General features: G+C 34.4%; 4 protein-coding genes across 4 annotated transcripts; 2 read left to right on the plus strand and 2 right to left on the minus strand.

The window, feature by feature from the left end:
* Nucleotides 1-828: 828 nt before the first annotated feature.
* Nucleotides 829-1,956, minus strand: LOC116121869 (glucan endo-1,3-beta-glucosidase 7). The gene has a single exon (XM_031407782.1). The coding sequence runs from the start codon at nt 1,954-1,956 to the stop codon at nt 829-831; it is 1,128 nt and encodes a 375-aa protein (XP_031263642.1).
* A 3,977-nt stretch (nt 1,957-5,933) lies between these two features.
* LOC116121921 (LIM domain-containing protein WLIM2b) lies at nt 5,934-8,344 on the plus strand. Its single transcript, XM_031407826.1, has 6 exons — nt 5,934-6,152; nt 6,336-6,522; nt 6,838-6,937; nt 7,035-7,069; nt 7,218-7,307; nt 7,876-8,344. Exons 2-6 carry the CDS (start codon nt 6,388-6,390, stop codon nt 8,083-8,085), a joined length of 570 nt encoding a protein of 189 aa, XP_031263686.1. The 5' UTR covers nt 5,934-6,152; nt 6,336-6,387; the 3' UTR covers nt 8,086-8,344.
* An 846-nt stretch (nt 8,345-9,190) lies between these two features.
* On the plus strand, nt 9,191-12,808 carry LOC116121920 (uncharacterized protein At2g39910). The gene is made up of 7 exons (XM_031407825.1): nt 9,191-9,304; nt 9,396-9,825; nt 10,121-10,207; nt 10,296-10,486; nt 11,076-11,271; nt 11,889-11,953; nt 12,690-12,808. The coding sequence occupies exons 1-7, from the start codon at nt 9,264-9,266 to the stop codon at nt 12,730-12,732; spliced, it is 1,053 nt and encodes a 350-aa protein (XP_031263685.1). The 5' UTR covers nt 9,191-9,263; the 3' UTR covers nt 12,733-12,808.
* A 694-nt stretch (nt 12,809-13,502) lies between these two features.
* On the minus strand, nt 13,503-17,816 carry LOC116121924 (probable sugar phosphate/phosphate translocator At3g11320). Its single transcript, XM_031407829.1, has 4 exons — nt 17,104-17,816; nt 15,361-15,464; nt 15,004-15,247; nt 13,503-13,716 (listed from the first exon to the last, which is right to left on the minus strand). The coding sequence occupies exons 1-4, from the start codon at nt 17,542-17,544 to the stop codon at nt 13,576-13,578; spliced, it is 930 nt and encodes a 309-aa protein (XP_031263689.1). The 5' UTR covers nt 17,545-17,816; the 3' UTR covers nt 13,503-13,575.
* Nucleotides 17,817-21,346: the final 3,530 nt, after the last annotated feature.

Raw genomic sequence — 21,346 nt, forward strand, 5'->3', positions numbered from 1 at the left:
ACTGGTCTTTTAAACTTGTAAAGTGTTTAATGGACCTAAAAAATTAATCGAGGTGTGCACAAACTCACTCAGACAACTTAATTACCCAAAAAAAAGTGTTATATTACTTGGCTTCGTTATTTTCGATATGTAGCAAAATAACATGAAATTGAAAGAAATATCAGTAAAATTAGCAATCATTAGCGATTGGCTAGTTGATTAGAATTATGAACAAACTCAGCTACAAAGCACCCAGTCTTAATTTAGCCACATTTTATTTGCCAACTTGAAGCTAATTACACACTTAAACTTAAGCCATAACGTAGAACCAGATATTATACGAGCAAGGCAGAAAATTAAATCAGAAACACAATTGCACTCTCAATATCTCATTCAGTAACACATGAACAGCATATGCAATTCTGCATCACCCAGTTGCCAGTTCTTAACATCTTTCACTCTTTTGAGCCATTTTGTGGCATAACCTCACACACTTCAGCCATTTTTGCCAGTTCTGTCAGAAAATGAATAAACAAACAAAAGCACATGAACACATGAACTCTCATCCAAAGTGACAAATGAACACTAAATTTTATTCATCAAAACTGTAATTGATGTTTACATCGTCTGTTTCTAGAGGCAAACTCAAGTACAATACAAAACTGCCAACAATTTGACGATCCTCAAACACAACTATCAAACACAATGTACAATGCAATTGGGCATCAGAATGGTTCTTGAATTAAACCTCAAATCTGAAAAAATATCCTAAACAGTGAGTAAAACAGATCACACGAAAACTAAAAAGCCCCATTAATCAAACTTCAATGATCAAACAGAGTGGAGCTTCTAAATACAGAGCAAAATTGAGAAATGAACCGCCACAAACATCAATAAGCCTCCAAATCTACCAATCTTGAACCCACCAGAGAACTCAACCTTGTACTTCTTAGTCAAATTCTGATGCAAAATCCCCCAACTTATGTTACCTTTCCCTTCTTTGTCAACCAATTCGTAAATGTACACCTCAGCAATCCCTTCTTTTCTCAACGACATACCCAACCCATATCTCAAATGCGCCACCAAACCCTTCAAGTACATCTCAGCATAACCCCGAGTGGCTTCCACCTCACCACTATCAGCACCTGAGCTCGGCCATCCAGTCTTCGCCACAATGATAAGGGTGTTCACGTGGCCGGCCACCGCCATGGCGCTAACAACCGAGTCCGCCATCATGTCAAAAAGATTCTTATACCTCACGCCAGTCACCAAATCGTCCCTGAAATTAAAAGGGAAATCTTGAAACAGAGCAAACCCTAGGGGTATCTCACTGTAGAGCCTGTACATGTTGTACGGATAAAGATTCACCAAAAAGGACGAGTTTGTATCATCCAAGAACTGAAGCAAAGGCTTCAGAACAAGACTCCCCGCCGGTTCTTCAAACCGCGCCGAAGATGGCGGAAACGACATCGTAATTATGTTATAGAAGGAGAAGGTTGTAGAAACCAGAACCTTATTAATGCCGAGATCACAGAGGGCTAAATAGACATTTCTCATGGCGGGGAGAAGAAAAGGTGAGAAATCCGGGGTCGAATCGAAGACGTCGTTCCCAACTAAGATTAAAGAGATTCTTGAGCGCGGGTAAAAAGGAAGTACGTGACGGTAGAGCCACCCGAGAGCTAAAGAGCTATTCGAGGCTAACGGTGGGACCAGAATGTTGGGGATGGAGAGGAGAAGGGAGGTGTTTGTGTAAGCGAAGGCTCGGATTATTGAAGGATCAGCCCCAGGGAGGCAAACTGCCTGGAAGTTTAGAGAGGTAACAGTGGAAGCAATACGTTCCGGCGGCAGTGGCGGCGCATTGGCGGCAGTAGTGGTGGTGGGTGATGTGTAGGTGATGCCGATGGTGGTAAGCGAGGAGCTTCCATGGAAAAGAGAGAGCTGGAAAACAAGAGAGAAAGTGAAGAAAAAAGACGCCATGGTTGATTTACTTTCTTGGTTTCTTGCTAATTGAGAGAGAGAGAGAGAGAGAGAGAGAGAGAAACTTGTTTGTGTGTGAATTGTGAAATTACAGGTGAGTGTATTTTAGAGCAACATAGCGGAGGTAATTTCTGTTAGGTTTGGCGGGAGAGTTCGTTGGTTGTTGATCTCAACGGTCAGTATCCATCAATCATGTGATGTTCCAAAGTTTAATCTGGACCATCCACGCAATCATAAGCTGAGGGACAGTACAGGTACAGTCCACAGGATGAGCTGGGCCTAGCTTCCTTTAACTAACTATATAATTAAGTATTATTTTAATAATTTTGGCATCATCAGTGTTATTAATTCTATATGATTCTAATAAATTAATGGATGCATATATGTAGTTCCATCAAATTTTGATAAATAACTTACATAAACCCTTTTGGCATGGGGTGATTAAATAATCAAGTGCCATATCCATCCACCATGTATAGCCTCCATTTACATCTATAAAGTAAGCATAAAGGGAACCGTAGAACAATTTGAAGATCTTGTTTTTGAAAGCAAAATTTTGATAATTTGAAAATTATTTTCAGCAAACGTTTGCACTTGTTGAGCATGTTTACTAGCTTTACAATAATTGAAATACTATATGAAATAAAACAAAAGTAATGACGACAAGAAACAATGAACTATTTAACGCGTTGATATATGTCAGATCTAGACATATAGTAGATGAGTTCCCAAAAGTATTATTTGATTTGAACCCTAGGATTTATACAGTTTTGTCCTGAAAATGCGCTTCTGGGTAATAAGGGTGTACTTGTGTTATATAAACATCAAAGCTTTTGTCTTCTAATTGATATAGGACTTTGATACCAACATAACATTTAGCAATATATGAATATGCCCAATCTTTCGCATGTGAAATATGGTATTTGAACTAGTTGCATGATATCAGAGTTATAGGCGAATTTGGATGCATAAACACCGATAGATCCGATTGCAATAATTTTGTGATTGGAATTTGATGGTAGAACAGGTAGGAAAGTAAGACATAAAGTGGAAGATAATAAGAGTAACACAACGTTATATTTTGAAGCTACGAGATAACAGATATGAGGTATGGTTGATGAAAATATTTCGGATTTGGCTCAAAAGATGAGAGGGAAAATAAGATCTCCTTTGATCCAAAGTTACAAGTGCCTTCAAGATAGTCACCACATATCGGTCTATAGTCATCATAATAGTTGTGAAATATTTTATTGTAATAACCAAAATAAGACTGTATAACTCCACAATTTCCATCACCATCAACATCCTTAACACCACGACGTATATAAGGTTTCAGCCAAACTGGAAATGACTCAAGTGTATCCTGATGCCCAAATTGTTGAATGTGGTTGATACTTTACACGAGGTCAACGGATTATTGACAAACGTTGTTGCACTCGAGGGTCACGCACACGGTAAGTCCAATTAGTAATTAGGTTTGGAATTGGTTTGTAAAGATTTGAGTCTAGAACAGTTTAACCCAAATGTGATTTAGGTTTACTATTGCTCATTTTACATGTATTGTAATAGTGGAAAACCTATGAGAGAAAAATATTGAAAAAGAAGAGAGGGGGGTGAACATGATAGTATTTGTATTGCTGTAGATTATGAAAACTCAATAAAATTCTCTATCTTGAATGTTGAAGTAGTGTTTGAATTTGGGAAGAACAAGGTAAAAATTAATTGTCTTTTTACTTTCAACTTAATATTTTGTTGATTTGGCGATAGTTTCAACACAATATGCATTTGAATTGAAATATGTGAATTTGAATAATTTGACAATAGACCTCTCATTTAATCCATATTTATAAATATATAACTTTACAAATTAAAATATGTGCATCTGATATAATTTGGAAAGAGACTAATTTCATGATTATGAAAAGTAAAGGTTGAAAGTTGTGAATAGATAGAGCTCATTGTGCATATTATAGATTTCAAGTATGAGAAAACTGTTGTCATGTGCATCACAGATTTCAAGTATGAGAAGACTCTTGTAATGGGCAGGGAGAGGAAGGAAGAAGAAATCATTAGAATGAGCGATCTTGGGAAGGAATTATTTTTGTTTGTTGAACAACTCATTCTTCTTCCTTCCCAACTTCGTCATCCCCTAAATTTCTTGCAATTTTCTCTTCCTTTAATCACCTCTTTCTTTCAAAACAAAAACTTTGCTTTGCTCAGCTTTATTGGCTTACAGGAAGGATTAAATAGGCTAGAAAAGCAATGTGTGACAAAAATATGCCAAGTAACGATATTAAGGTCTCCAATAATGAGAATAGGGTATTGGTTGTGGTTCATTTACTTTATAATTACTACCATACACTCCCAGTTCATAAATATGCCAAGTAACGATATTAAGGTCTCCAATAATGAGAATAGGGTATTGGTTGTGGTTCATTTACTTTATAATTACTACCATACACTCCCAGTTCATGCCACAATACAGGTAATTATTATCGCCATACACTCCCAGTTCATGCCACAATACAGGTAATTATTATCGCCATACACTCCCAGTTCGTCCCTGAGTTTTGGGGTTTGCTACATTTTGCACTAGATCTATCACATAATTGAAATAACTTAACACTGTACATGCTGTCAATATGTCAAATTTACCCTTACATTGTTAAGAAAATAGACCAACAACAGTACTAACATCAGTCATATGAAAGGATTCAAGTGTTTGCATCCCATAGTATTGGGGCAAGGTGAACATACCTCAAACTTAAATGATGAAATACATATATTCAGCGGTCTAGTGTTCAAGTCGCAGGAGAGATACTTACCATATTTGTATAATTATCTTGGTCTATTGGACTTGAAGAGTGTTTTATGGAATTATTTTAGTCTATTAAACTTGTAGAATGTTAATAATTGTGTCTGAATATCTCAATTATTAAAAAAATAAAAAAGTTAATAGTGAAATTCACCATAGATATTTTTCTTGGGCTCTCTTGGGGGCAGGCCCATGGGCTCTTTAGTAGCCCAATTAGGATTATTTCATAAAGGTTAAACACAATTAAAATCTCTAAAGAGACTTGATAACTTCACATCGAAATCAGAAGTTACCGTCACAGTCAGCCACAATATTGATTTGGGCCACCGTTAGCACTGATGTGGTGTAGGGCCCTCCTAATAAATTCAGAAATCATCATCACCCTTTTTAAAGTTAAAGTTAAAAGTTAAAAGAGAATTACAAAATTAACAACATTTTTTTCCATAAAATTTTTCAAGCAATTTTTAAAGGTTTTTTTTGTAATTAATCAACTCATAATTAATTTATAAAACTCATATAAGATTAATTATGAATTGATTAATTATGAGTTATTACATCATAATTATAAGAGAAAGTTTATAAAAGATAATTATTGGTATAATATTATTCTTAAAGTTAATTTGATTAATTTTATGACCTTTAATTTTATATTAATTATGTAGTTAAAAATTTTTAATTTTACTATTTTTTTCATAAATTATAATCTATGACCAACGTGACAATGGCAACATAGAATAGAAATCTTTGGGTGCGCCACCATCCTTATTAATTATTATTCTAAATAATATTTTGCAACACGAATATTTCATATAATCTATGATTTGAGATTTTATTTAATTAATTTTTAAATTTAATCCTTTTTAAATTATGGATTCGATACCCAAATTTTGATAATGGAATTCACGCTATCAATTTTATATATAGATTACAGAATGGTTCAAAAAATTATATTTGAAATAAATGAAACACCCTTTTAATTAAGTTAATTGAATTAATAAATTAATTAAATTTAAAAAATTAAGATAAATTTTAATATAAATTAATGTAAATAGCCCCATCATAGACGCGTAGTTTCATTGGTTGGTTGAACGAGACAAAGTGTTTCCAGCGAATAAGATATTTTTATGTTTTTATTTATTTATTTCAATTCTCTCTCTCTCTCTCTCTCTCTCTCTCTCTCTCTCTCATCATCATCATCATCATCATCACCAATCCATTTCTTTGCCTGCAAAAAGCGTCCCGATACCACGCTCTTCTGTCCCATTTCTCTCTTTTCTCCTTTAAACCTCTTTCAAACTTTGACTCCCCCATCTGGGTTTTGTCTTGTTTTTTTCACAATTTTTTTGTTTAGACTTCTTCCGAGATCCAAGCTTTCTTCGAGGTACATTTCTTTGACCAAACGAATCTTCCTACTTTGTATTTTTTTTAAGTTTGTTTTGACATTAGTAGATAAAATTTGTTGTGGATTATCTTTTTATTATTATTATTATTATTATTTAAAAGAAGCTTCAGATCGGTTGCTTACGGGATTTGATGTTTAAAAAATGGGTCTTACGTGTTTTAGATTTTGAGGGAGACACAGAAGAGTCAGATCTAAGGCATTATTCATAGTAGCTATGTCTTTTACCGGTACCCAACAGAAGTGCAAGGTTTGCGAGAAGACAGTTTATCCAGTTGAACAATTATCTGCAGATGGGGTTGTTTACCATAAATCTTGTTTCAAGTGTTCACATTGCAAAGGGACATTAAAGGTACTATTTTTTATGTATGTTCGTGGTTATTTTGCTACTCCTTTAGTTGATATTATTTATAATAAGTAAAAAATTATTAGGCCAAAGTTGGTTTATGTAATGAAATTATGTTGGTTTACTTTGAAAGATTTTCTTTTTTTTTTTTAGGTTCTAATAGGTTTAATGATGTTAAAGTTGATTAAATTCATTCATGGTTTCTGAACCCTGATTTGATTAATTTGAAATGTACTATGCATGTAGATTTGTTGATGGTATGGTTTGTTTTTTATTATCTAGTTTTGTGTTTATTAAGGTGGGAAATTTGAATGTTTTCAGCTGAGCAACTACTCCTCCATGGAAGGTGTACTTTACTGTAAGCCTCATTTTGAGCAGCTATTCAAGGAGACTGGTAGTTTCAACAAGAATTTTCAGTCACGTATGTATCTTGTTTTCAAGATGAAGAAGCTCTTTGTGTGATTTCTTGACAGTTTTGTTTTACCTGTTTAATTAGCTATCGGTTTCATTGTTGACAGCTGCAAAGTCAGCTGAGAAGTTAACTCCTGAACTGGTAAATCTTCCGTACTACATTGAACATATTTGAAATTCGGTTGAAGTATCTTTTAAAAAGGATTATTATTACTGGCGTAAATCATTCTAAGATATGTCGTATGTCACTTGAGGTCTTGCTGATTCCCAATAGTTTGTGTTAATTTCAGACAAGGTCACCTAGCAAAGCTGCCAGCATGTTCTCTGGGACACAAGAAAAATGTGCTACTTGCGGCAAAACGGTCTATCCACTGGAGAAGGTAGGGTCCCAGGATTTTAAAAGTCATCAAATTGTAACTTTCTGTGTAGAAAGTTACATTTTTTTCCAATTGCAGAGCCTGTGTTCCATTGCTCCCCTTTTGCTTTATCTTTCCAAGGAGTTACAGTTTATATCATAACCTACTAGATGTAGGTATTGTTCTATGCTTACAAATTCCTAGTTACAAATTGAGGTACTCAAGTGTGTCGGCCTCACACAACCTCGGTGCTAGCTAATCTGTCTACATTAGTTTTGTGTAAAGTTGACTTTGAAGGACAATGGGAGTATGATTGTCTGTATATTCTGTTTGGAAAACTGTTGGGCAGAAAAAGATTAATCTGGAAGCGTTTACTTAGTTTTACGTAGATATATGTTACAGGAGTCTTAAGGCCTCATTAGTTTGTAACTTCAAAGCAAAATGCTAATAATTTGTTGGGATCAGATCGTTCTGCTTGTATCTATTGTAATGTGTTGTCACAGATATTAAAACATTCAATAATATCTTATTTGTACATACACCTTCAAAGCATATAGTTTTAATATGGATTTCATGTGTCAAAAATCATCAGGTAGCGGTGGAGAGCCAAGCCTATCACAAGACATGTTTTAAGTGCTCTCATGGTGGTTGTTCCTTAAGCCCATCAAATTATGCAGCCCTTGAGGGCATTTTGTATTGTAAACATCACTTTTCTCAGCTGTTCAAGGAGAAAGGTAGCTACAACCATCTTATCAAGTCTGCATCAATGAAGCGTGCAGCAGCCTCAGTTCCAGAAGCTTGAACATGCAACCGCTTTCTATTATCTATTTGGTGTGGCTTTGTTCTGTTTGTCGGTGTGGTTTCCTTTTGATCCCTCTGATTATTGTTGAGGGGAACTAATAAACCTATGGTTCCTCTATTCGTTTTTGCTCATCTGTGTTGGGCATTTTGTTGTGATTAACGATTATGGGATTGTGCATTTCCGCAGTTATGAGAATGACCATTTGCAGTCCTTGATCTTCAAAAGAAAATATGGTCAGGCTTTGGGGTTTTTGTTTTCAGCTTTTACAGTTCAACATCAATGGCGAAATCTTTATTCTCATCTCTTATTTTTTATTGCACCGTATTGTCTTAAAACATTTTTGAGATTGCCCCTCAATGTTTCCGACAATGAATATTCGGTTCGATTTAAAATCGGTTTAAGCAGTAATCCGGTTAAGTTTTGGTTTGGATTTTGCAATCGGTTTTTCGGTTTGGTTTGAAAAATGTCTAAACCGGTTTGGTTTACCAGTTTTTTTCACCCATATAATTCTGGTTTGTTATATCATTTAGGAAAATAGAGTTCTTTGGAAGCTAAATTTAACTACCTAATTTCATTAATGAGATGACAATTAGATCATGTTACAGTAAATGGGTTTTATGAATCATTCAATTTCATTTATGCACAATCTTAATTCCCTATATTGAGTAAAAATCAACAGCTGCCTTGACTCCGTTTCATAACTGATTTCCCGGTTTCATTTGAACAAGAAAAGCGAGCGAAACTAACTAGTCTAACCTAAAGCAATTTAAAAAATGACCACTTCGTAAAATAACCACTTTGTTTTTTCTTTTTTTTTTTCCTTCATGTAAATAGAAAGAAAGTGGTCGTTTTTACAAATTACTGAAGCGAAAATAACTCGACAATTCTTCGAGTTCGACTGAGTCCGGANACAATCTTAATTCCCTATATTGAGTAAAAATCAACAGCTGCCTTGACTCCGTTTCATAACTGATTTCCCGGTTTCATTTAAACAAGAAAAGCGAGCGAAACTAACTAGTCTAACCTAAAGCAATTTAAAAAATGACCACTTCGTAAAATAACCACTTTGTTTTTTTTTTTTTTTTTTCCTTCATGTAAATAGAAAGAAAGTGGTCGTTTTTACAAATTACTGAAGCGAAAATAACTCGACAATTCTTCGAGTTCGACTGAGTCCGGAAATGTCGAAATCGCACTCAGCTCTTCATGACCGTCTCCCTCGGTAAGCTCTCTCTCATATCTCTTCGCAATTGTCTCTTTTTCTAAAATGAACTCATAACTAAATTTCTGTGTTAATTTTTTTAAATTTTTAGGTTAACAAATCCGATACTGGACTCACTGAAGAAAACAAACTACACACCGCCACAGGACGCCACCGTGTCCGTAAAATCAATTTTATGCACTCTCCTTGACATTGAAACGGCACCGAATGAGCAAAAACTCAAAAATGTGACTCTAGCGCTTGGTCTTCTGATCTCCTCTCGGACTTCAACTCACGAATCTCTCACATGGATCCCCGAACACATTTCAGTAACTGCTGAGTCGGTTTTTCATGCTATTGCGAACGAGTACGGCTGTTTTGTTGAGTTGTTGCCAGAAGTGGTGCCGCTTTTGAAGGAGAGGATTAAAGAGAGTTCGATTGATATAGATAATGAGAGTGATCAAGTAACCGCCGCTTCGGCTCGGGTTCCGGTTGTTCTCGCGATTTTGGCGGCTTATCAGTTCCGATGGTTGGTTACTCAGGTTTGAAAACGTTAGAAACACTTCAAAAATCTGAGTTGTATTTAAATTTAATATCTGAAAATAGTGTTCACAATTAAAAGACTATCGGAAACAGATAAAACACTTTAATTTTTTACATTTTCTGATGTTATGCTAGTTTTAAAGAATTGTATCTGAAAACTTTTTTTGGGAACATTTTGACTTGTTCTCATGAAGTTCATTGTATCTTAGAATTGTATTCAAAGAAAATTTCTTGTGCGGTTTCAGATTTTTCTTTAACTTTGTTTTTTAAGAGGTGATGTTTTAATTTTTGTAGGTGGAGCATCCTGATTTGGGGAAGTTCTGTAATTTGGTGATTCCTTGTGCATTGACCACGCTTGACCACTGGTCACCGGAGGTCAAAGTATGTGCTTTTATTAATATGTTATATGATATGGCTTTTGTAATCATTTGCTAATTGTTAAATGATACACTTTTTAAAATAATTTCAGGCGCAGGGCATGATTGTATTTATACATCTTGCAAAAAATGTGAATGTTGTGGATCTTAGTTTGTACGAAGATGTGATTCTTGATGCTTGCTGTCAAAATATTGCTTCAGCTGACGAGATATGGCACCTTGTAGTTGAGATGTCAGTACTTCTTGTGACTAGTACACAGAGAAGTAATTGCCGTAGCTCATGGTATACTTGTTTATCTTTGTTTTGCTTTTGATAATTTTTTTATTGCATATCCTGATTTTGTAGTTTTTTATTTTATGGGGTGGTAACCGATTGGGATCACAAATGGATGTGCATTTATGACCTCTTTCCAGGGGCAGGGACGCTTTTTATGTTTCAATATGGTTAAAATCTTTTGGGTGACATAAATTTAGAGAGTTCTTCTACATTTTGAGTTTAACCTGAATATATAGTTAGTTTCCATGCTGTGACTGGCCAAAGGTGCATCAGAGATCTCCAGGGCCTTAGATACTTCACTGTAGTTTTTATTTGTAGATCGGCAAGGAGCTTATGATAGGCTAGGTTTTGATTCCCTTAAACAGCAGAAAATGTACTTGTGTACTGCAACTATGAGTTATCCTGTATTCATGCATTGGAATTCCAAATTGCTGATTGAGATTGACAATGGAAAGTAATGCTGCTTCATGATATTTGATGTATGGCTTGATCTTGTCAACCATGAGTTTCTAATTGTCCATCAATTTTAAGTTTACAGCATCTTTTTCCTGTCAACATTGGTAGCTTTTGTAAATTATATTTCTTTTTTGTATAGGTTTGAAAGGATACTGAATGAGATGCTTAGTCACTTGGAGCGCCAGCCAAGAAATAAGGACCGATATGTAGCATGGCTAAAATATATTGAGCCACTTTTCAGTGCTCTTGGCCTTGTTTTACTGGCTCATTTTAGTCGTATATTTCCACTTTTCTTCAAATGGATGCATGCTGATGATGATGAAACTGTGTCACTGGTGAGAACTATGCATCTTCTGATTCAAGAAGTTTTCTTTTTTTTTTTCTCCCTCCGTTGCTCAACAGTTTGAAGTTTAAAAAGTTATGTGAACCTTTTATACTTACTTTGTAAAATAAACGTGCCTCCTGATGCACTTTGTGTGTCGTGCCTCCTGATGCACTTTGTGTGCTAATTGATGAACTCCATGATCAAGCATCAAACTTCAAACATTAGTAATAGTATTTTACATTTGAAATAGCTGCTGTTATTGTTTTGATGCCAGATTATATAGCTTTCAAGTTTGGCTTTTTGCTCTGCAAAGACCATAATTTTGGATTGTACTTCCGAATGGAATATGATAGAGATTATCTTTGGCTTTCTGCTTTTTATGTGTTTCTGAACATGTAACTAGCTGGATTGGAAGATTTAAAAGTTTTTTCTATTGAATAACATTTACTTTTAACTGAACTTGTATCAGTGTTGTCAGAAACACTTGGCATAATTAAAGTCTAATTATTTGTGCTTTTATCTTACATCTTTTTACCGTGGCAAATGAATGATTTTTGCTGCCACTAGTGTTATTGGTACGTTTTTATATTTTAGGTTTGTTAAATTATTTTTGAATTTATTGTGCAGGTTCTCAAGCGGCTTCAGACTCTTATAAAATTGACGTGGATAAGGAACACACCATATGTTGACAGGTGATTAAGTTATCCTCATCTAGGAGTTTGGTGGATTTGAGAGTTTGCGTGATCAGAATTAGAATATATCATCATGTACACAGCATTTGAGCAAGTGAACTGGTAAACTAGTACAGCTATGTATATTTGTGAAACAATTAAATGAAAGTATGATGTGGGTAACTCTGAGATTCTAAACTGCGGCTGCTTAAACAAGTATTGAGAGCATTATTAAAAATCAACAGAAGAGTTGATTCACTTTAAATGCTGAAACTTTTGTTCATTTCTTTATTTTTTTCATTGTTGGCATACTTAGAATTTTATTATTATTATTATTATTTCTGTCGCTCATTGCTTTTGTTCTCCTAACCCAGTTCCGTGAAGGTTTTAGATGTTCAATCTGTTGGGACTTTTTAGGTCTTGAAAACTACTTCCATGAAAAAAATGACTTTTCTTTAGGTGATTCAATGTCATTATGGAGACATATAAATTATTCGTGAAAGTTTTTCAACACAGAGACATAATATGGGTTTAAATTTCTGCAAGAAGCCACTCTCATTTCCTATTCAAAACATATTTGTGTCATCCTCCTTCCACCAATTTGTTAAAACAATTCTTGATCGGAGTTTTAAGGATCTACCATTTTCCCAGCTTGTGACTATGTTTTAAGCATTTATTTTTATCACTTGACATCCAATTTTTTGGACTCTTTTTCTTTTTCTCAGTTTCTAAACACCCTCTCATATTTTGGCCTCAGATTGGTGGATGAACTTACCAAATTGTACAGGAGGCAGCAATGAGAAGAGCTCGTGAAGAAATCAGGACAGATTTCTTCAGATGCTAATTCTCTACAACAGTAAGAATCCTTTTCTTTTTCCTTTTTAAAGAAAATAATTTTCATATGGGTCCAAAAGAATCTAGCTTTATTTTTCCCTTCCTGCATTCACTAGATGTAAAGGCCACAGTTTCAAACAGCCTGGAACAGGTACAGGATGATCCCAACTTGAGCACTCTTGGTTCCTTATAAGTGAGAATTGTTTAAGTGTAATCAAATTTTAACTTTAGTGATCACGGGTAGCTGCTTGGTTTCAACACTCAAAACCCATTGAAATATCACAAAATTTGGTGGGTTTGTTTAATTCATATGTTCTTTCTTTGTGCCTGTTGGTTTGTAGTAACTAAAAAAATGGTCTTCCAAACTACAAAATTGCAAAACAAGAAGAAAACTTTTGAAGCATCAACAAAATGAAACACAGAATGGTGAAATATAGGTAACTTTCATTGATTAATCAATATGACAAATGTTAATAACAGACTTATGGTGTAGAGACCCATTCTACAAATCTTTACTGAAAGAATTAAAAAGGTAAAACAATCTTTGTCTACAACCCCAAGTCGGGCTAAACAGAGACAAATCAGTCCCTTTTTATTGGATTTTTTTTACTTTTGTCTAACCTGCGCTTGTTGCTGATACAAAATGGAAACCAAAGTCTCAGGTTTCCGGGGAAAAAAAATAGACTTTAACTGGGCAAAATCCAACACCACCACAGCCCACATGCACCCCAACTTTGCCCTCCAGGAAGGTTTGCCTCTCTCCTGGCACTGCGGGAACAATTTATGATGATTGCACATATTATTTTCCTTCATGTTGTCTTGCTCGTTCTTTGCTTCACTAAGAGGATTACTCCAAATACTGTCATGTGTGTAACCAAGCATTCCGTTACAGATACGGGATTTCTAAATATCAAAATTGACACACCACGGCCCCTGCCCCCTTTGCATTTCTAGTACCTGGACAAGCCAAAAGCTTTTAATATCATCACATAAACATATGTATATGTTATGAAATACTTGAGAAAAAGTGAAGAAATGAGCAAGAAAGAATTATCGTTTGAATGTATCAAGACAAAATCTGCAATGATAAGCAGCAAAGAACTAGATTTAAAAGAATAATAAACATGATAACAAAATGAAAAATACGTTAGAGGGTTTGAGACACCACCTCTTAAAGAGTAAAACTACAATTCCAAGATTGTAGAACTCTTCTAAGCAAATCAGTTAGATTGCTCGACCTTCAAGTTTTATAACATAAAAAATTACAACAAAGATAACCAAGCTGGTAAAACTTGAAGTGTGAATGTAAGGGTAATTTTATGTTAAAGGAGGGCACACTTTGGACTATCTCTTATCCTTGAGCCTACAATTTTAATAAAAAATCTCCTCCATGTGCAACAATTCGTTTTTCCTTGCAGACAGCCAAACAATCTGAAATGATCTATTTCCATGTCATCCTTGTTGCTACGCTTAGAACATACAGCAATTTATCTGAATGTCCTATTCCAACTACAAAAAAATATAGCTTATCTTCCAACATCAACCTGTCCCACTCTTTCCAAAAGCAACATAAGTGAAAACAGAAGCAGAACTTTGAAAACCAAAAGCAAAACCTGTGTCACTAAAATTGCTCACTGACCACCTCCGTGCATACACCCAAGGTTACAGTCAAGGGAATAACATCCAACAGTTTTCAGCACCACTCAAGGCATGCCAACACAACAGAAAGAAATTTCACAACCTCAAAGCCAACAGAAGATATCAAAACTAGATGCATCCTCTCCTGAAGCAATATATCCAGAGACAACATCCCCTTCCCCCCTCTCTCCCCTCCCCCCCCCAAAAAAAAAAATATCTCGATTATGAATATGGATACCGTACACAGATATGACCATTAACTTTGAGTAGGTACTCCATCTCAAAACAATAAAACAATCCAAATTTAACCAAGACAACAAATCCAAGAAGAACCCCCACCATGGTTCCCTTACTGTCCTTTTTGTTACCACTACTGGGGCCCTATACTCCTATTACCCCAAAAGCATATCCACTCAGAATGATCGCAGGTTTATAACCAGCTTTAAGTTGTCTATTGATTATTAATCATGGAAATTTCTCGTCTAGTTACGTTTGTGAACTTGCTTATATTTTCAGAACTAAGGAATGACATTGAGTTATTAGGTCTAAACATTGAAAGAAATGCAAGAATAACAAATGTGTTGTCAAAGAATAAATACAGAAATGAGGCATACCTGGAGAGTCAGAGCACTGGTATGTTTTGTGACCAAAAAGTTGGTCAGATTTACGAAATAAGCTAGTGCCGAATTGAATAGTAGATACCAGATGATCTTGACATCATCTCTAGCAAGAGCGAGTGTAATACCAACCACGTTTTTTTCCATTATAAGTGTTGCAGGGAGTAGAAACACGACAGCTATTGGAGCCATGTATAGAAGGAGGTTCATGGAATTCAGCTTCTCCCTAAAAACAAAATTACACGTTTTTCAATACCCTTTTCTAATTTCCTAATTACTTGAAACATAGCACCAAGAACTCATGCAGTCAACTAGAAACAAATAACAGAGATTCCTTACCCTTCAGAAGAAAGTAAAATTCCCTGTAGCACTGATTTAAGTGCCCTGGCAGCTGTTGCCGCAATGCACATTATAAATCCAAACAAATGGAAACTTGGTTCACCCTAAACTCACATAAAAAACAATAAAAACAATTAGAAGCAGAATACTTAACAAATGAGATCACTTTATCGACACAAAACTTCAAATCATCAACGGGTTAGAGTTGCATCTAGCTAAAAACCAAACTAATTGTAAAATAGAATAGACTTGTTTTCATTTTGTATACAAAAATTTTAAAGACTTACCATATTATACTTACAACCCAAATCAACAAAGCTAAAAATTATGATTATTAAATTGAAGTAAAGTCACCCAATTGATGCAACAAAACAATTGGTTTCCACTTCGAATTTGATATTCATCCAGTTTCCAAAAAAAAAAAAAAAAAAAAAAAAACCAACTACATTAAGCTAATTTGAGTTCATTCTAGGTCTAATATTATTTCACCAACCACCAGAAACCTTTAAAAAGATCCCAATTTTCATCAAGCCCTGAAACAAAGAACCCAAATTACACCAAAGAAGCTCGATTTCAACCCACCCCATAAACAAAAACCCAAATTACTCAATTAAACAAAAACCCAGCAATCAAAACACACCAATAACTCAATAAACANAACATCATAAAGGAAAGTATCTAATAATTTGTGATTCAACTTTAAGAAACTGACAATCAAAGCCTCAGCAAAGTATATAATAATTTGTGATTCAAAAGGAAAACTAAAATAAAATCCATTCATTACATTCATAAATGCTCTAAGGACAAACGCAGAGGACCAAAACTAAATCTTACTGATTTACGGTGACAGGAGTCAGGACAGCAAATGGCACCGGAGAAGCTCGGTGAGTCGGTGACAGCGAATGGCACCGGAGAACTTGTCCACGACGGCGGCGTGACTCGTGAGTGACTGATTTACGGCGAGTGGCAGCGGAGAGTTCGGACTTAGGGTTGAATGAAAAAATCCCAAATGGGTTTCCAGTTTTTGTTTGAGCTTTGAAATGGGTTTTCACTTTTGAGTTTTTGTTTGAGCTATCTATTTTTTCTGTGAATCGCATGGGTGTTGTTTGTAATTTTGACAACTTAAAAATCAACTTTTGAAATCTTGCAAATTGACCCCAAAGCTCGTTTAATCTCGTGAGCTCGACGAGCCAAGCTCAGATCGGATCGAACTCGGTTCTTCACTGTTCATGAGCTGCTCGAGCTCGAGCTCGACTCGACTGTTTTCGAGTCGAACTCGAGCTTACGACGACCCGAGCTGTGTCTCATACCTACACCAGACGAGAATGAGATGGCGTCATGGAACCAATCAAACGGTTATTTTTCTTAAGTTAGATGGTCAAAAGTGGTCAATTAATTATCAAATTGTTATTTTTCATAAGTTATTATATAATAATGACCAAATGGTNAAAAAAAAAAAAAAAAAAAAAAAAAAACTAACTACATTAAGTTAATTTGAGTTCATTCTAGGTCTAATATTATTTCATCAACCACCAGAAACCTTTAAAAAGATCCCAATTTTCATCAAGCCCTGAAACAAACCCAAATTACACCAAAGGAGCTCAATTTCAACCCACCCCATAAACAAAAACCCAAATTACTCAATTAAACAAAAACCCAGCAATCAAAACACACCAATAACTCAACAAACAAACAAACAAACAAAAATAAAATAAAAAAATAAAAAAGCATTTAAATACATACCCCGCTAGCGATGATAACACCAGTAACAACAGGAATGAGGGTGACATAAGTGAGCCAAGCCTCACGCTTAAACGTCATCAAGTAGGCGAAAACAGCAGTGAAAAATGGCGTCGTAGCACCAATAGCCTGATTAAAAGAAACCGGTAGGAACCTCAACGATACATTCCCAAAAACAACGGAGATACAAAACACGAAAGACAAAGCCGAGATTTTGAGAAATTGAAGCCGAGATCGGATAGTTTGCATAGGAACCATCTTCATCCACGCAATGGCGATGTAACTTAACAAAGAACAAGCCGTCATGTGACACATGGTCAAAAAGATCGGGTACTTGAACCCATAGTTACTTAACAAGTACTTATTCAGTAACAGAACTCCTATGTTCGACGAATACCATGACGCCACCAACCCAAACGTGAAAAATTTGCTCGAACTCTTCATCTTCAAACAATTTTAAAAACAAAATTAAAATAATAAAATAATAAAATAAATCGTCGGTGATCGGAGAAATGAGATTTTTTGCGAAAAGGGATCAGGTGCGTTGAGATGTAGAGTTAAGAAGTGGATCTAGGTAACGTTGAACAGAGTTCATGACGGATCTAGACTGAAGAAGAAGAAGAATGTGGCTCTGCAAATACCCAAAGAAAGAAACGAAGTTTCAGAGAAATAGAGATTTAATTAAAGCTGATAGAAGGTAAACGCGTGAAAGAAAGAGTTGTGTTTATGTTGTGCTCGTCTCGTATTCGTATTCGTATTCGTATTCGGATCCGGATCCGGATTTTGTAGTTTTTATTTTTATTTTATAGATATATTTATATTAGTACTGTGGATGATGTGGAGGTGTGCACCGTAAGGAAAGTAGATTTTTTTTACTTTTCCAGTTCAATCTCAGGTGGGTTAATTAATGATTTATTAATTAATAAATAAAAGATTTAAAGTTGATTAATAAATTTAGAAAGGGTGTAATGCAATTTAATTGTACTAGAAAAATCCACCCAGTAATACTAAATTAATAAACAAATAATTAATTATCAGTTATGGATTATTAAATGCAAGATTTAAAGTTGATATATATATAGAAAGGGAGTTATGTAATTTAATTGTGCAAGAAAAATTCCACCCAATAATACCACATTAATAATCAATTATAAATTATTAAATGATTAATATATATAGAAAGGGAGTAATGTATTTTAATTGAGGTAGAAAAATCTACCCAATAATACCAAATTAATAAAAAACAATTAATTATAGATTATTAAATGCAGGATTTAAAGTTGATTAATAAATATAGAAAGGGAGTAATGTAATTTAATTGAGGTAGAAAAAGCTACCCAACAATACTAAATTAATAATCAATTATAGATTATTAAATTAAGGGATGTTTGACTTTTAATCCAATGTCTAGGAAGAAATTAAAATTAGGGTGTAAGTTGCGTCCAAACGCAGCCTTAAATATTATTTAATCAGATTGTATGAATCTGGCCCATGCGATTAAAATTCCAGGTCTAGAATATTGGATCATGCGAAGAGTATCCCTTTTTAATGGGACCCAACTTATTCATCATGTTGGGACCGACCGTATCGTATCATGGCTTCTGTTTTCAATCTCATCCGTCCATCTTGATGATCCATGAACTAATCAAAAGGTTTTAGTCATTGTCTTTGATTCTCAATTTCTTCTTTTATTTGGTTTTTTTTTTATTTTTTTGGTTAGATTCTTGTTGTTGTCTTAAACTTTCAAATTAATTTGGTAATTTTGATGATTAAAATTACATTAATCTTATGAAAAGTTTATATTAAATTAATTAATGGATGAGCCTCTTCGGTACTTTAGTATTTTTGGTTGATGTGACCTTATATTAAAAATATTAAATACACCTCATATACATCAAGTCAATACATTCATATTAATTACGTGGCAAAATCTTGATAAATTTTATGTTTGACTGAAGTACAAAGTATGGGGAATTAGGGATCCCCATTAATTTGGAAAATAATTGACTCTATGGGTTTTTTTTTTTTTTAATAAATTTGATTTATGTTAAGAATTTAACCAAAAAAAAAAAAAAGTAATACTACATCAATATCCTTCTCTCACAAACTTTCTTTTACAATCCTAATATAACAGTTTGTAATTGATCAGCTCGCAATTAATTAGTGGGACCTATGTGAAATCAGTTATGAATTAACTAATTACGAACTGTCACGTTAAGGTTGTGAGAGAAAGTTTGTGTGAAAATATTATTGGTGTAGTGTTATTCTAAAAATAATAATAATAATTAAAAAAAAAACAAGAAAGTTAGAATTGTCAAAAGCTGGTTTTAGACCGGTCCATAAGCTCTTTCAAATCTCGTGTTAAGATTTGTCAAAGGCAAAGGCTGCTCCTGCCCTTTTGCCTAATTCTTTCTGTAGTAATTCAGCCACAACGTGCGGCAAAACTTTTACCACAATTTTTACCTAATTTTGACTTTGTTATTATTTATGCATTTATAATGTGCCTAAAATTTGATCCATTCGCTAGTTATTTTCTTCCAATTTTTCTTGCCAAGAAATTAAGAGTTAATGACTTTTTCTCACTCAAATAATGGGTTAATGATATTTTCTTATCCACAGACTTTTAAAATACTATTTTACTATCCAAATTTATATTCTGTTTCTGATTTTGGCATAGTTGCGACTCTACAATACCACCAGTTTCTTTTATGATCATCACTCACCAAAACTCCTCAAACCCTACTACTGGCAACTCTGTCAATCACCAATAATCGAGCAATTAAAGTTTGTATAATTGCTCCTCTAAAGTCAAATTTCAATCAATCTTAAGCACTAAAATTCAACTTTTTATCACTAAAAGACTTATCAGTCTCATTTTTTCAAAAATCCTAACAACTTGAAAATTCGTTCTCATAATATAAATTTAAGTGATAAAATGATATTTTAATAGTGTGGGAAATTGCCATCAAGCCATTATTCGAGAAGGAAAAAAAATCGTTAACTCAAAAATTAATTAATTAATTTATGTGTCGGATTGGGAAGTCAAACTTTGGTATGCATAACAGAATACATGTTTCGCACCTGTCATCAACATAACAGCATGAGATATGCAATTCACGTTGCCTACTTTTTCTATTATTATATATTATTTCATGTGTATTTTAAACATTTTTAATTGACTTAACGAAGATAATTTCTGTTGATGCTTGATTTTGATACCAATTAAATACACGTATAAAATATTGAGCTGACTCATAAGACACACGCGAATGGGGGTATAAGAATGGATAAGAAATGGAGAACAATATTTAAATTGGTTCGGATACTTAAACAAGTGACTGAGATCAGGTCACGTTCAGTGAGCTGATTTACAAGTTACAAAAAGAGAAAATATGTATGCTATTCCGGAGAGAAATTAGCTAATCTCACAAATGAGAGATGAGCTCTCTATTTATAGTGAGATGAATTGAGATAATAATTACTAAATCAGAGAGTGGGTCAGATTGCCGTACAAATCCTTCCTTGCGCCCCGTTATTCACCTGCTCGAGTGATTTACTCGATTCTTGCAGGGATTGGACACGTGGATCACCTCTACCCTTTCACCAGCCTGACGCGTACCTACTACACTGGCAGGAGCACGCCTCTTGCGTCAGCGTGCAACGTGGCTGCACCTGAACGACTGCTGGACTTACCTAGGCTCTGACCACTTACGCTGATAGGGCTCTATATCAGTCCTACTTTTCCAGGCATAACAATTTCAAATATGAAATTATTAATAGGGACCATAAGGGCATGTTTGGCATTATCTTGTAAACCCCATTTTTTCTAATATATCTTGAAAACGTTTTTGAAATTTCTATTAAAATTAGTGTTTTATCTTTCATGTATTGTTGTAAACCGTTTTAAAACATATAATAACCCAAAACATTTTCTTTATTTTTTTTTAAATTTCTACTCAAATAACAAAACAAACACACTTTCTTCATCCCACTGAACGTTTTTCTGTTCTCTTTATTTTGGTAACGTTTCTAATACTTCATCATTTATTTTTATTTTTAAGAAATCATCCAATGAGAGTTACACTTTTTAAGCATAAAAAATAGGTGAAAACTGAAAACACGTTTAGTACAAGGTGTGAGAGTGCTTTACGTTGCGATTACTTGCCATAAAAGTTGCTTAAATTGGATGAAAGTTTCTTCTTTTTTAGCAAAAAAAGAGTTTAAGAGGTTTAATTTATCAAACACA

This window comes from Pistacia vera, unplaced genomic scaffold (genome assembly GCF_008641045.1).
Source record: "Pistacia vera cultivar Batoury unplaced genomic scaffold, PisVer_v2 Contig129, whole genome shotgun sequence".
Taxonomy (NCBI): Eukaryota; Viridiplantae; Streptophyta; class Magnoliopsida; order Sapindales; family Anacardiaceae; genus Pistacia; species Pistacia vera.